Raw genomic sequence first — 16,552 nt, 5'->3', positions numbered from 1 at the left:
TAAAATTGTAACAGAGAAATCAGAAATCTTTAATAGAGTTTTGCATTTATCTATTATATTTTTGTTTTGTTTACGATCAAGCAGTTCTCTCTCTCTCTCTCTCTCTCTCTCTCTCTCTCTCTTTCTTCTCTTGCGCTCTCTTTATCTTAAACGCACGCATACAGACACACAAATACACACTGCCTGGCAATATCTATTAATTGATTGCACACCCTATTCTCTCTTGCTCTCCCAAGGATCAACGAGTTTTAGCTCAGACTACAGAGGTTCGAATAATTCGAAAAAACGACGTACAAAAATTATCCGACGGTCAAATCTTTTTTGCTAATAATTCTTTGGATCTAAGGATAATTGTACCGATATACATTCACCAATCGTAACGATATTTGATTAACCACCATAATAATAGTGATATATATGTAATGTATCCAGACTGATCGCTCAAATAATGAAAGTTTGCGCTAGTTTCTGGTGCGCAAAACATTAGTGTTATTTCGCGTGATATATACTTTCCTCCCTCACATACTGTACACTTGCATAGTATATGCAAATAATATTATATACCTACATATACGTGTACAATACACGAGCAGATAGTATAAATACACAATTGAAACATCCTGCCTCGTGAGAAAAACTATCAGCAGGCATAAATAATCTTAGGAGACGTACCACCATAAAATCTCTCATTAACAACAAAAAGATCTTGATTATATTTCGTAACAATAGATTAGATTTCCTTATAATAACGGTAAAGCTTATATAATTCTTAATAAATTGGATTTTTGCTTGTTTACTCTCAAATTCAATACTCAATCAAGTACTACAACGCTGAGGAAAGCTCGGTGTTCCATGATTGTAATGGATCTCTCTTTCTCACACATACACACACGCACCATTCTCGCGCTATCTTTATACATATATAATAATAATAATGATAAGAATTAATCTCTATAGTTGATTCTTTGCTTGGACATCGACGCTTCTCACTCGTAATAAGAAACCAGCGTCAGCTTCCAAAATGCCAAGACTCAACGACGAAATGGACAACAGTGAAGTTTGATTGTTTAAACAGTTTAAAGTAAGCGAGTAACGGCGTACGATAACCAAACTCGCGACGAGTTATCCTTAAATACACGCATTTTGCTTACTGCAAAAAAAAACATTACGCTTCTGTTCCTCTCTCATCCGCACTAAACATCAAAAAACAAGACAAATATTATCGCACAACGAAAGAAACGGCCCACGAGCACGTATGACACATACACGCATACATACATTTTATACTTCCGAATAAACGTACGACAGAAGAAATTAACGGGAGGAAAACTTGTGCGATCGGCAATTATAATTCTATACGCATAAATCTATGCTCGTCACATGAAAATAATTATGCGTATATAATTATAACTTATACTTGTATATTATATGTATAATATATATTGAATCTAGCCACACAAATTGGCTACTATAAATTCAGTATCTCTCTCGGATTCTGTACATACTCATTCACAATTAACATTTATTCATTTGTATTTATCTATCCAAGTGGTATAAACCGAATGTGTGATTAATTAATGCCAAATTGCAGACTTTAGATGAAAACTAGAATTCTAAGGAGATTATTTGTAAAAAAAAATAGATCTAGCAATTAGGACAGCGTTGCTAGATCGTTCAACCGCTGCCTGTGCAATAGCACATGCCACGAATTAAAGAACATTCAATTCCTAATAACTTTTTAATTAAAAGCTAGACGCAAAAATGTTATAGAAGTATACTCCTTAGAATTAAAATCTCTGTCGATGATTTTTGATTTGACATGAATTAATTACATATCCGATATGAATACAAATAAATATATAATATATATATGTATGTATATATATTAATATATTGCTATCACTCAGACCTTGTACAGGAATGGCAAGTATAGTGCGTTACTCTGTTTGTGTGATTTAGTGTTTTCTTCCTGTTTATATATTTGTTTACTCACTCGTTCAGCCGGTGACAATACAATTGATAGACAAATTCTCTATTCGCAGCTTTTAGCAGTGGAAACAATGAGTTTTAGGAAATACTTGCAAAAATACTAATTCATTACATTCATTCTCTCTCGGGATGAATTTATTTGTGCTGGGTAAACATTGAATTTTTCTGCGGAAATTAAGAAGTTAGAATTATAATCCTTTAATTTTTCTTTACCTCTCTTTCTCTCCGGTTCTTTCTCATATTATCGCATCATCATACACATGTACACACGGACTTTTACAATTTTTCTACTTATCCTTACATTTATGTCTCCCTCACTCCACTCTCATCAGTTAACCATAGTAAAAACAATGTCTCGTAAAGTAATAAATAAGGTCACAATTCAATGCTGTTTGTTGCTGTATTCTTGGTTGTTCGTAACACGAGAACGCTACAAACATATACACTTACAGGCACGCGTTCATCCCTTAATAAAACAGTCATATTTTGTTCCTCTACGTCGGCATTGATTAGAGTTTGGCGCTTGATGGATTTTACAAACGAAATAGAAGGACGAAATAACAATGATTAAAACGAAGAAAAGATTCGGATTTAACGTTACATGGACGAAAAAGAAGGCAAACAAAGCTTTAAAAATTATCCAAAAGAGGAATACAATTAAGCGAACTAAATAAATTTAAACTGTGTATTGGTGCAGGAGGATTTAAAAATGAATCATTTTTAGGAAAGAAAAGAGGAGAATTTTAATGTTCGAGCACGTGGAAAAGCTAATAGTCCCTGAATCAATAAAAGAATTTTCAGAGAAACGCCAGAGATTCCTATAACAACACATTTTAAACAATAAACTTTTAAAAATTCGTGTTTAAAATTTTTCTAAGAATTTATTAATAATTAAAGCTTATATATAAATAGAGAATAAGATGCGACGGATTTTTTGTTAAAAATTAAAATAGAAAAATTTTAAAGGAATAATTACAAAAATTAAGATAATAAATTAATGGTAAAAAATCAATGATTGGTTTTTACTTGGGACAAAGAACAGAGAAAACCGTGGTTCACGTAAGCGCTATGGATTTTTGCCTGATCGCGCCGTAGCTACCAGAATTGAATTGGGACAGGATGGGGCTAGCCTTGGCTCGTTTAATTATTGCGAAATCCTTAAAATTAAGAAGGTAACACAGGATTTCTTGAACATCAAAGCTCCAGGAGCTGACGACCCGCATAATATAATTCCTGGGAAAATCTTTAGCACGATTGTATCGTAACAATTGTTCCTTTCCTGAAATATCTCAGCAGACTTGCTTTAAAATATTTCCCATGGAAGCAAAAGAACGAATCGGTTATCCTGAAGAATGTGCATCTTACTATCTTATACCTTTAAAAGATTTTACCTTAGTTACTTTAGTCTCACGTTAAACTCTCGTTATCTAATATAAAAGTAGATATTACACATATCGTGATACGGGGCAGAGGGAGGGAGGGGCTTGGCTGGACAGCGTTAAATAAAATCTACGATAGCGGGGGAGGAACCTACAATATACAGGGTGTCCAAGAATCAACGAGATCTCGAGGATACACGAGGGAAGATTGTACCCTCATGGTACTTCCGGTTAATAAAAAGAAACCCTTACTCGCACAAGATTCTAAAAATCCTTACGTAAAACTAAACAATGATAATAAATATATGTTTGCATTAAAATCAGATTTGGGGGGAAAAGGGACGAGGTGGATTATTAATCCGTTTGCACTTGAGAGGTGGCTCTTTGTCGCCACTTTTATACTGGAGTAAATATAGTTATCTCTAGTGCAAAAGGGCTAAGGAATGCCGTGACAGCTTCGGTAGACAAGTGACACTGACTTTACGCATACTACACATTATTACAATTGTTACATCGACGTATTTAGGTTGCAAAAGATCGGAAATCGGTGGCAAGGTTGACCGAAAGCACTCGATGAGCGGATAAAGATTCCAGCGTGACGCATACGCATTATACTCTCACTCGGTAATGTTAGCTGCTTCCGATGATCCTTCGTCAATAGCGAAAATCTACAAGGCATGTCTCTGTGGAAACATAGAATTGTCTCATAGCCAATGAATTATCCAAAGTATCGTTAACCGGGAGTCTTATCAGTAGCTACGATATGGTAACGTGAGTCCTAAGTGCGCGAAAATAAAAACTCGTTCGACGAGAGAAAATCAGTAGAAAAAGAATGTTTTTCTCCTTTTACCTTACTTCGCTTGTTCCTCGCGTGGAACTCATTGTTTTTAGGAAACGTACAATAAAAAACATGAATCATACGTGGACGGTCACCCTGTACACATTCGATACATAGTTATACAATTAAAACGCTCTTCGAAATACTGTAAAATCTCATAAAATACTCTTCTCATAAAAAGGTGCGACTGAGACTCGTAAAATTTGATTTTGAGATTCTGGAAAATAATCGACGTGTCTGCGCGTGAGTGCACTGATGGAGGAGATTCGAGTGACGAAAAGGGAGAGCTCTTAAGAAGCAAATAAAGAAACTGAGACAGAGATATTCGGAGAAACGAGTGGCAATGGACAGGGTTGCTGAACGATGCGTGCTATATTATTCAAGAGGTCGCCCTAATAAAGTCTTAGATATAACGTTCTTAAATGCTAAAGCGAACGATAATAACGCGAAGAGTGTGCTGAATGCAAAGACTTGCGACCTTAAATCCCTGTATCGCACCCTTTACTTTTTGCCTAATAGTTTCTTCCAGCATTTCCCCCTCTCCCTCTCTCTCTCATACATAAACGCACGCATACACAAACAAACACACACACACACGCGCGCGTGCGATTTCTCTCGCTGTCCCTCTCTTTCCCTCCGTGACTTATCAGTAAATTGATGCGGAAGAAGAATAAAATTAACGAAGTAATGCATCGAATTGCACGTGTACTAGAAAGCATCCACCATTAATTTTCTGGACGTTCGGCACAATCTCGATCCTAAGGATGTCGAGAGAGAAAGAGATAGAGAAAGAGAAAGAAAGAGAAAGAAAGAGAAAGAAAGAGAGAGAGAGAGAAAGAGAGAGAGAGAGAGAGAGGCAAAAGGAGGAAGAGAAAGAGAGGGGGGGGGGGGAGAGAGAGAGAGAGAGAGAGAGAGAGAGAGAGAGAGAGAGAGCAAAAAAATGCCTCAAGTGGTTTAGATTGGATAGTTCGTGCAATGGCGGCATTCCAGAGGATGTCCGTCATTTCGGACACTCGGTAGGAGGTTCAGAGTGAACTTTGGGTGTCGTGGATGGCATTGTCCGGTCGAACCGAAAGTCCAGTCGCGAAAAAGAAATGCCAAGTCCCTCTCGTTAGTTTCTTTGACCGGACTAATCGATCTTGGCTTCTCCACAACAGCCTTCTCCACTACCTCTCCTCCTTTCCTAGTTTATTCTTCCTCGTTGCCGTTGAATTTTCTCTCTCCTTCAGTTTTCCTCGAATCCGTGGACTCGGTGAATTTGCTGGACGACGACGACAATAGCGTCGCTGCTTATCAAGTGAAGTTTCTCGATTTTCTGGACTTTGAATCGCACTCGGTTTAACAGAAGGTGGTCGGCCCACGTGACGATCGACCCTTCCAGAAGGCAGTAGAGATTCTGGACCGTCCTGAGCTTGGCTTCGGGTTGGTCGACGTGGCGCAATCCAGGTTCGGGAGGTCGTCCACGACGAGGACGACGTTGGGGCTCCACGCGGCTCACATGACTCGAATTCGCAGTAAAACGAGACAAAGCGCGCTTGCCCTAGCAGGTTTTTTGTAAGCTGACATATCGCATCTGCGGAAACGAAGTCACAAGAGCTCGTATTGGCGCAGGTGCATCCGCTGGATTATATCCCGGCAGTCGTTGAACACTCTTTTTATATTCTCAGTGTCCACGGCGCACGTGAAGTGCGGATAGCAGTAGTGCTTCCCGTCGCCGCTTGCTGTGCTAATACGCTGCAATATTTGAAATAGAAACGAGTTAGGTCAAGTCCAAGAGAAATAGTTCGCATTAATCATTGTAACTTACTGAATCAACCGAGTGTCTTCTTAATATTTAAGAAGAGCTACGCGCGGTTGATATATACTCACGAGAAATTCATCCCTGATGAAGTACTTGGCTCTTATAACATCCGTAGGCTCCGTGGGATCCGTCACCACCCCGGGTTCCACTGGCGTTTGGTAGCGCGCGAACTCGGGGAAGTAATCCTCCAATTTGTGCTTGCCAGCCTTGATCTTCTCCGCGAGCAAATCCTGCTTGTTCAGGAACAGGATTACGGAGATTGTGCGGAGCCATCTATTAAGGAACAGTCGTTAGTCATATTTGGGCCTACGTTTAGTCAATCGTTTATCCAGCATAATTCCGACCAATCATTAATTAATTGCAGATTAACGACACATCTCTGAGACCCTTCTCGTGCTTGCCACGAGGATCGATGGATTAGAATTCAGCTCTAATTAGTCGTAGAGGACTCACCGGTTATTCCAGATGCTTTTAAAAAGATCCAGACTTTCCCTGAGCCTGAGCTTCGTCGGGTCTTCTCTGAGTACCATATTATAACTACTGCAGGCAGTCACGAAGATAATCGCCGTCACATCATTGAAGCACTGTATCCATTTTCTCCTCTCGTCTCTCTGGCCACCCACGTCGAACATACTGAAAGAAAAATAACTCACGTTAGTTATATCGCATTATTCTCTCACATTAACCCTGAATGCATCCAACATTTGTCCAAGTACACAGGGTGTCATGGGAATAATGGTCCAGCCGGAAACTATCCTTCACCATCGGAATTAAACCGGTCAATCGAAATTCCGTTCAGGATTCTTCGCTAATTAGCTTTAAGCTGACCAGGAGAAGCATGATTCAACTTATCGCGAGTTATAACTTGGGTCGTCGTTGATTGGCCAGGAAACGGACGCCCAATCTATTTCTAATCTCGTCTAACAAGATCTGATCGATCCAACTCGGTTTGGATTATACAGGGCGTTTCAAGAAATTCTACCACTCTTAGACACGCCCCCGACGAAAAATCGAGCAGCAAAATTAATTTGGATTTACGACAACGGTTGCTTATCCTGGGACTGGAGGATGATAAATAGGGAGGAAAACTGGAGGAAATTTTTTGTCGAATGGGGAGAAGGAGGGCGATGAGCTGTGTATGGATGGTGGAAGAGAACGAGGACAAAGCATTATTAAAAAAAGTCTGTAGCGTGAATTTTGTTGCACTCGTGTGTAGTCTCGTCGATAGACGAATGGGGAGGGGGGGGGGGATAAACGGATGAACAGAGGAGAGACTGAGCTTGGGAAAAGGGGCGAAAGGGAAAGGAGTGGGAGGGGTCACGTGTGCGTTTATAAGAGATAAAGATAGGAAAGGGGGGGGGGGGTGTATTAACACACTATATTATAAAGCACTGGAAGGGAAGAATGAAATAGAGATAACAAATAGAATTTGAAATAAAGGTGAAAATTGTTAAATAAAAAGAATTAAACGAGGATTAAACACCAAAAATTAAAAGAGGAAGCGATGAGTAAAAAGTGAGAAAAAGACAGGTGTCAGGCGACACTTAAGCAACGCTCCTGGCCACTTGGCGTTTATATTTACCGTTCCACCGATGATGCTACTGTAATACATCGTCTATATATAATCACTAACCGACAAGAGAGTCGAACTGGAGAGCATATAGAAACTCGGCGAAACTTACTGAAAGTTTACTTTGTCCACCTGAAACCGCGTTTCGAATATGCCTGACGTTAGGACTCGACACCTCAGGATATCCTGCAAAAAAGCCAAGAAAAAAGTTTAAATTAAATGTCCAATCGATATATTGTTATAAAAATTCCATAATTGCATTTTTTCCTCATCGAGCTTCAGACTTAAGCGAAACTATCAAGAGCCTTTTTTTATTAGTACATTTTACCCATTTAATTTTTTCTCCAGTCCATCCCCACAATCACGGTTCAATGGAGGGCGAAGGTGAGCGTTCGAAAATCGATGATAAAAATAAAAAGACAGTTGGTTAAACTAAAGTAACGCTTCCAACGCTTTTTTAATTTATTGCATATTTTTATTTTTGTTTCTTTTTTCGCAACTACTAAAGCACTCTTCTGTGGGTTTTTAACGGAGACCATGACTGGGTCGTAAATAACCGTTGAAATTCTCCCTACTTGAAATAACTTTTTTACCACAAAATTTCACTGTGCGTTCGCGTCTGTGTGTGCACGTATAAGCGACAGATATAAGCATGTGATGCAATACAGTTATCATTGACTAAAATAAGACGGTAAATTTACCTGTTCCGTGGGCGTGTAGTTTGGTTGCTTTACAATGGCTACTTTGTCTAGGAAACTGTAAAGAAAAATAAGAGGTGTAAATGAGTAAATTCACGTTATCCGAGCAAATATTTATTGGCGCGATGGGAATGAGCTAGTTTGAAAGTTTGGAAGATGTGAAATAAGACATGGACTGAATCAACCTTTAATAACGTGTTTGTTGAATTGAGGAAGAGAGAGAGATAGAGAGAATAAGCAAACAAATGTGAGAAAAGCGTGAATCTCTGGACTTCTAAGTAAAGTAAAAAACTCCATCGTTGAGTCAAAATTCCATCTTTTTCCTATCAATTTAAAATCGGCTTCCGGTTCCACCCCCTCCCTTCTTGTTCTTCTCAATCGATGAAATGTTATCCAATGATCGCAGCTCGTTTCGAGCATACTGTCGTTTCTCTGCATTATTTAAAATCAAGTGTACAAATTTCAAAGTGACTTAAACCGGAAGTACAGTTTAAAATCCTTGAATAATATTTATCTAAAAGGTTAGAAGAGGAGGGGGAGATATTTTGATCAACATTTAAAGTCGAAGATATATTACCCATTAATCGCATCTCGTTTCGAGTACAGCTTCTTTTTTCTGGACCATTTAAAGTCCAACGTGCGAATTTGGGGAGCGAGGGATTGAACCGGAAGTAGAGGAAAAAATCGTGAATAAAAATTATACTTCGGGGAAGGGGTAAAGGAGGTTAGATTAGCGTTTGGAATCATTGAAAGATGGAGTGGAGAAAATGAGTTGGGAGGCAGGCTGGGTCAAAGGGGTGCGAAGTCTGAAGGGGGAAAGGGAAGGGGAAAGGCCGGGTCGGAGGGTTGATAGGCGATGAAGTAACTGAGATGTAACGGAGGAAAAAGGTAGTAAAAGCTCGTGACTGTATGTATGTGTGTGTGTGTGTGTGTGTGTGTGTAGGGGTGGTAAGAGAGAGTCATGGTGAAAAGGTAGAGAAAAGGGGGCGCGGGAGAAAAGGTGAGGTAGGAAAAGGATAGAAATAGCAAGGGTGGGAGAGATAAAGAGAGAAAATACACGAAGGGTGGTTCTCGGTACTACCAGAGGGAGAACGAGGAAGGAAAATCGATCTTCACCGTCGGTGTCCTACCCTAACCCCCGACACCTCCTCTTTTTAACCCCTTCCCACCCCCTCACCTTCTCCTCTCCCATCACCAACACTCTCCACCCGAAACTCTATAAAGCTGTAGGTGTGAGTGTATCTTGCTGGCACACAGGAAAACACATGGGTTTCCCGGCATCCAGTTTCCAATCCGTGTCATGGGTCACTGCCACCACACACACACACACACACACACAGAGTCACAGACACAGACACAAACACAAAATGCTCGCCATCATTTCTACGGGCAGATACATTTACCTACCCCTTTCTCTCCAAAACCTTCTCACTCATTATACAGAATGTCCTTTCATGACACTTTGTGTTTGATAAAGGAAGAAAATTTCACTTTTCTTTTTTCTCCTGCTTAGCTTTTTACATCAAGCTTAATTTCCATACCAAATTTTCCTCTCGAACATCTCCAATCGAGACTTGAAATACGTAGGGCTTCTTTTCCACTCGTTTCTAGAATCTTCTTTATTATTGTAATTTGATACTGTGTCTTTTTATAACGTTGAATGTGTAATTTTATATATATATATATAGGTTGTCCTTTTCGTCGAGGTGATTTTTCCTCAAATTTTCCTGCTTTTAAGACACTTCAACACATTTTCCCTAAAGTTTTCTTTTTGAAAATCCCGAATCGAGGTTTGAAATACGTATGTATAAGACTTTTTTTACTCATTTCTAGTATTTTCTTTACTATTGTATAATATAATACAGTATCTTTTATAATGCCATTTGTGAAAATGGAAGAAAAACTCTTTTCTCTCTCAAATACGTCGGCCCTTCGCTCGAGCTGATTTTTTCCCCAAATTTTCGAGAGATTAAAATACACTTCACGCGTGGCTTCTGTTCAAATTTTGATATCGCTTTTACGTGGAAATGAAAGAAATAGAATCCTTTCTCTCTCATCTCGTGGCTGCTGCATCAAAGTCATTTTTGCCCAAAATTTTCGTGCCTTTAAAAAACGCCTCACGTCTTGCTTTTATCGAAACACTCTTTTCAGAATTTGTGGAAAACTAGTTTCGAAATCGGAAAAGGGAACGGATTGATCTGGCGGAACGTTATAATTATGATAGAAGGAATCGGGACACAAGTTTCTCGTATAACGAGCATTCTGCTGCTTTGTGACCCATTTGTTTATTTATACGCAGGCACGCGAACTTTGCCGAACCATATATATATATATGTATATCTATATACATATATATATGAACGAGAGGGAAAGAGGACGTGTGAACGCAGAAATGAGAGTATAAAAGATTGAAAAATATCGACTAACGCCTTTCCGGAGCTCCCACAGAGCTCCATCGTTCTCCCAGCCAACCAATAACTAGCCAGAGGCTGGTTTCCATTACCAAAAAAAGGAAAACAATTAAGTTGTAGATACACACGAACTATTAGAATAGAAAAAGAATCAGAAAGAAGAATTTTAATTGAAATTTGTTAGAGAGCAAAGAGAAAATTCAAATTTCAAAGATTTTCAGCTCTGATTGTTAGGGATGAAATAACATTTACCAGGAATGACGTTGAATCTGTTGGTTTTATGTGTTTCTCGCGTAAGGAAAAATAAAAAAAAAGGAAAGGGAAAATGCAAAAGAAAAAATATAAAGAGAGACAAGTGAATTAATTTTCGTTGGTGATTCATTGTTGATGGTGGAGGATGCCAGCAGGTTAGCATAGAGGAGGAAAAAAGAAGGTAGGTCACGAAATTGGTGTGCCCCAGAGAGGAATGGGGCTATCGACCTTCGAAGGAGGAGAAATCGGGAGAGGAAAGAGGTCGTGACCCACTGGCCAAACGATTTTGTCGTTATCGCACCCTCTGAAACGTCCTCCTCGTCTTCCACCAACACCCCCACTTCCTCCAATCCTTGTAACAGCCTGGCCTGACCTTGGCACCTGATTTCCACCAGCCAACTACACGTTCTCTGGTCCAGATTCTTATTCTCCCATTAAAAGTTTCCTCAATGATTAACAACAATTCATAAAATTCATTCATCGGTAACAAAAGTACTGTTGTTCATGGTCGACTGTAACAGTGCAGCTTGGAATGATTCAATGGGCCACTTGTTCACAATGGTGGTAGTGTTTTCAGCTTGGAAAAAATGCAGCAGCGTGGTAGTGTACTTCCGGTTGGTAATAATAGCTCTTTTCTAATAGTTGCTTCTCGGAGAATCGACAGTGAACGTTTGTTTAATTGTCGCTCTCGAATAAACGCTTCAACGTCCCATATCCTCTTGGTTTCTTTTCTCTCCGTTCCAAGGATCTTGCCCCCTCAATAGTCAAATTGGACGAACATTCGTCGAACAAATCACACCGGAACCAATCCGTCTGATTGTACGAAACGTTCATCGAAACGACATTGGGGGTTCGTTGAGCACTCCATCGACTTTTTTCCATTCGTCCAATTGCCTTGTCGTGGTTTCTCCTGTTGACAAGGCACCAGAGTTGGAGAGACGCGGGAAGTTGTGAAATTGACGCAAAAATATGCTCGCGCCACGTGGTAACCAGTGACGCTTCGCCAGAAATCCAATTGGGTGGTCCGATGAATTTCTGGCTTGCTTTACAAATTCATCGATGGAGGCGCATCAGGTGTGAAAGCCACTTAATCCGGCCGATGAGTTAACGTTTGTCGCTGCTACCGTTGTGTGTTGGCACTCTCGCGTGCATGGAGCGACGAAAAACACACTTGTCCTTTTCTGCAAAATGAAGGAGAAAAATTTTAATCACCGTTTCGTTGGAATAATCATTCCCAGTGGTTATGGGGTACTCATCGATTGCTGCTGCAGCAAGTGGGAACAATGAAAGGGAGGGGGGGGGGGGTGGAGAGGAGGAGAATGATAAAGAGAGAAATCAGATCTTGATATCTGCATAATGGGAGAATTTCCTCAATTATCATGCTAATTTTCGCTTGATCGTGTTCATGCTGTTAATTGACCTAGATTTGAAAGGGCTTGGCTAAAGGGGAGGGGGGTGGAAAATAATAAAAAGAGAAAGGAAAAGAGTAGGGTTCGGTGACAATGGGATTAACGAATTCGATAAAGAGATAAAATTGTAATAGTGATGCAATTTGATGGGATTAAGTTGAATCGGTACGACACGTATAGTGTATGTATACACATGTATATGTGTGTTTGTGCTGATGTACGCATCAGGGCCCGTAGGCGCTTCCATTTTTTCACGCAAACCATCATCCATTCTGTTGCGGAGCATGGAACGTGACTCGATATAAATAGCATATCGTATTTTTAGGAAGATCCCTCCACTCGACGGAGTAGCCATAAGATATAGTTTAGTTTGCTCTGACATCCATGGCCCACACAAGCCTCTCCCACGTCTCTCCTTATTTTCCTCTTCCTTTATCCTTGCCTTCTCCTTATTGTTCATTCTTTGCACACTTTTTTCATTCTCTTGTGCTTTTCCACTACTGGCAGTTCTCCCTCCCCTCCCCCCCCCCCCTCTCCCACTTTCTTATCACAGACAGGATACAAATGGGAAAGCACCCAAAAGAACGAATCGTCACAATAGGAACAATATATTATACCCCTCTCACCCCCCTTACCCAGCTTCTACTCTACAAACTCTTCTAACAAAATTCCCAAATCACACGCTTTGTCCATTGTGCGCTTTCCATAATCTCATCGCCTAGAGATGCAATCTGGCCTCTAATTATTCTACGTTATTTGCGAAAAGGAAAAGGGTAACCAATGTCGGCATGGAGCGAATGATGTGGAGAAATGGAAAATTGAAGATCTATGTAGGAGAGATGGCAGGTATACACCAAGCAAGAAGAATTATGAAAATTGCTTTAGTGAAATTTAGATGAGAGTGAACGAATATAAAAGTGAGAATTTGGTGCTATGAGGAGAGGAATGGAAAATGAGTTTTTACGATAGCTATATGGTCTTTGGACGAGGATATGTAATTTTTGGTGAGTTTTAAAAGAACGAATGAAACTATGCCAAATTAGCAGAAGACGATACGTTGGTGGTGGTTCGGGCAAAAGTTTGTGAAACTCTCGGACACGAAGGGAATCGTGCATAGGCTGCTGAGATGTGGACCAGTGGCAATCTAAATATAACGTAGCGTGTTTCTTTTTTTAATCTGGACGCGGAGGGGAGGTGGGGACGTGCTGGGTCCCTCGTGTTATTGGCACATTATCCAAATCTCGTTAAAATCACGCCAAAGCTTCATAAATGCTGCACGAGCTGATTAACTCCTCCTTTCATCCACCTCCACGCATCAATTCCGTTCCTTCTTAATTTCAGCCACTCGTCTTGCTAAAATTAAACAAAAATTGATCAATTTATCATACACAGGTACTTCTCCCTCGAAACAAAATGTTTATCTTTCTTTTTCAATTTTCCAATTGATTACCAGATTTGTATTTCTCACTCACGCTGAAGATTCTTCATTCTTCGCACCACTCTTGCTTTCTTTCCACCAGAATTTGCACAATATTCTGCCAGGATTAATATTGTTGTTTCTATTTTCTAACGTTCCGCACACCTCTCCTGCGATCGGCCAATTTCGCTCGAGCGTCCAGCTCGATCGCGTTGATTTGAAACCAAGCCAAATGCATTTTGCATAATTTTACTCGTGGCTTGACTAACGATCGTGCGTCGTTTCGTGTACAACGCGTCCATTTATGCCTATAACATCATTATTTCTCGAGATTTTGTCGCATTAAATTAATGCCCAGTGAGAGATCCCATTGGTTAGTTTACTCTGCTTTCTATTTCTTTTCTCTTTTATTTGCGAAAACGGTGACAATCTCTTAATTAGTCCACTGAGAATTCCATGAGTACGAGGCTAAACCACGCTTGTAAAATGTTGACCTAATGGATCAACAAGAGTGTATGCGTGTTAAATTTATGTTTCTTTTTCTGCTTCATTTTCATCTTTCGTTCTTGTTTTTTATTTTATTTCGCTTACACACTCTCTCTCTCTCTCTCTCTCTCTCTTTCTCTCAAGCACACGCATCTTCTCTCTAACTCTCCTAACATCCAATGCAATAATTCAAGAATTGTGAATAATTGTTAATGAGACGATTATTCTTGCAATATTTTTGAAACGTTACAAAACCATAAGAAAACTGTACAATAATAATCTCTGACAAGACAAGTGTCTTTGGTTTTTGCAAATGCAACCAGTCAATACTCCTGTGTATCTGTCCGTTGTTACAGTGGTGTACTCACACAGGAACACGTGAGTGTGACACCGATTTCATAGCAATGAAGACAATGCTTTAACGAGGTAATCGCTTTATCAGGGTACACTCGCAACTCCCTGGAACCTCCACAGAACAAACCAGCAATTTTTTCCCGTTCTACCAGCATTAGGCAACCAACGATGAATTTCTTTCTTCCGCTTCGTTCGAAGAATCGATGAAATCTGCTGACACCTGGCAAAAGCTTTAAAGGACCGTAGAGAGAGAACACGAAGAATGAAATTATTAGCGGGAACAAGTTTGATCTCCAGGGAGAAGATGCAGAGAGTGGGACTTAGTTTCAAGATTCTATTGATTAATGAAGAGATTAGGAAGAAACTCGTCCAGATGCTTCTATAAAAATTATCTTTGGAGTTTTTCCTCTTTCATTCATTTAGCACTAGATTACAATATACCAGGAGGTATCGAGCATGAGAAATAAGGAGGAAGAAGAAGGAATTGTAAAAGGGGAAAGGAAAAACAAAAGGGTACATAATAATTGAAAAGGGAAAGGAAATAGATAAAAAAGATGGAAAGTACAGTGAGATGGCATAAAATAAGGACGTTGAAAAATTTAAAAAAGTAGGAAAAATGAAAAGGGGAAGGAAGAGGATGAAGAAAGGGTAGAATAGGGTTGAAAGATGAAACTGTCCTTCTCGACAGTATAAAAAGGAAACAATTCACATGGAATGAATTTCCTCGACTATTTCCAAACTCTCCAACTGTTCGTTTTCCAACGAGCTTTTCACGCGTGAGTCTGACTGGCGTTCACTCACTATTTGGCGCAGTCGATGAGTTGATACTCGTTACTCCTCTCAAAGCTTTGCTGAACGCCTCGGTCCTTCCAAAGGGTTTCCACGATCTCGTAGAATTCCTGCAATAAATTCCAATAGTTAATATTCGCAAGAAACAAGATTGATTTTTAAGATAGAGCAGGGTATATGTGATGGAGGAAAAAAATTATTTTAAAGAGAGAGAGAGGGAGAGAGAGAAAGAGAGAGAAGAAGAGTTAATTCTACATTCCCATAATTAGCCAGTAATTAGCGAAATTAGCAATCGCTGTGGACCGCGTGTTACGTGGGAAGAGGGGAAGGGGAGGGGAGGGTGAAGAAGATTACAGAGAGGATTGGTTGAAAGGGGCAGCAGGGGACTTCCGGTGTTGTCGCTGGACGAGTTTGAGGAATTCCGTAAATCGGTAACGGAAGTTTGACCGTCCGTTGTTTCTATTTAACGCGTGGTTTCCAGCGTATGAATTAGCGTGGATTACGGCTTGACGGACCAACGATGGAAATATTTGAATCGGCTGGTCCAGCTCAAGGTGGAAAGATCGGGATCTAAAGGAGGTGGAGGAACGGATAGATAGATTGAGTAAAGAGGGGGGGGGGGGGGTTGGTTAACGCTGGCACAAACCACTCGGTTATATTAATAAATTCTCTCTCCTCGTTGCTATTTCCATGCGATCGATACATCTCGATCCCTCCGCCGCGATGCATCTCTCTCTCTTTCTCTCTATCACTCTCTCTTTTGTTGCTTAGTTGTAGAAATTGTATCATTGCTTCTCTAGTTAGTAAGATTTGTAAGTGTACATAACTACTACTTTATTCTTTCTACTACAAACTTTTATATCTATGAGTTTTCGGATTTTAGAGAGAGTTGCTTTTTTTTTAAAATGTATGCTTTGGTTTCATCCATGCTTATGGGACTATTCTAGCATGAAAATAAATTCCATTCTCGCTCTTTCTCTGTATAATAATAATAATAATAAATAATCTGTGTGTATATATGTGTGTGTCTCTCTCGCTTGTCCACATGGTCTCTCCTCAAATCACGAATATATATTTATACGTTTTCGGAGTTAAGGCGGAGTTGTTTTTTCTTTTTTGTAAAATGTATATATTATGGTTTTATCCATGTTTATGATAC

General features: G+C 39.8%; 1 protein-coding gene across 2 annotated transcripts in view; it reads right to left on the bottom strand.

The window, feature by feature from the left end:
* Galphas (G protein alpha s subunit) overlaps positions 1 to 16,552 on the bottom strand; it is a 28,317-nt gene continuing 11,765 nt past the window's right edge. For both annotated transcript variants that reach the window (XM_066737652.1, XM_066737653.1), the window contains exons 5-10: positions 15,406 to 15,503; positions 8,279 to 8,333; positions 7,690 to 7,763; positions 6,461 to 6,640; positions 6,076 to 6,280; positions 1 to 5,940 (exon numbers count right to left, since the gene is read on the bottom strand). In XM_066737652.1, coding sequence (XP_066593749.1) covers positions 5,794 to 5,940; positions 6,076 to 6,280; positions 6,461 to 6,640; positions 7,690 to 7,763; positions 8,279 to 8,333; positions 15,406 to 15,503 — 759 coding nt within the window. In that variant the 3' untranslated portion in view covers positions 1 to 5,793. The remainder of the gene's footprint in view (positions 5,941 to 6,075; positions 6,281 to 6,460; positions 6,641 to 7,689; positions 7,764 to 8,278; positions 8,334 to 15,405; positions 15,504 to 16,552) is intronic.

Source organism: Prorops nasuta, unplaced genomic scaffold, assembly GCF_024137725.1.
Source record: "Prorops nasuta isolate Cenicafe-Biocafe unplaced genomic scaffold, Cenicafe_Pnas_1.2 PNAS00018, whole genome shotgun sequence".
NCBI lineage: Eukaryota > Metazoa > Arthropoda > Insecta > Hymenoptera > Bethylidae > Prorops > Prorops nasuta.
This window is presented reverse-complemented; position numbering and strand designations above follow the sequence as displayed.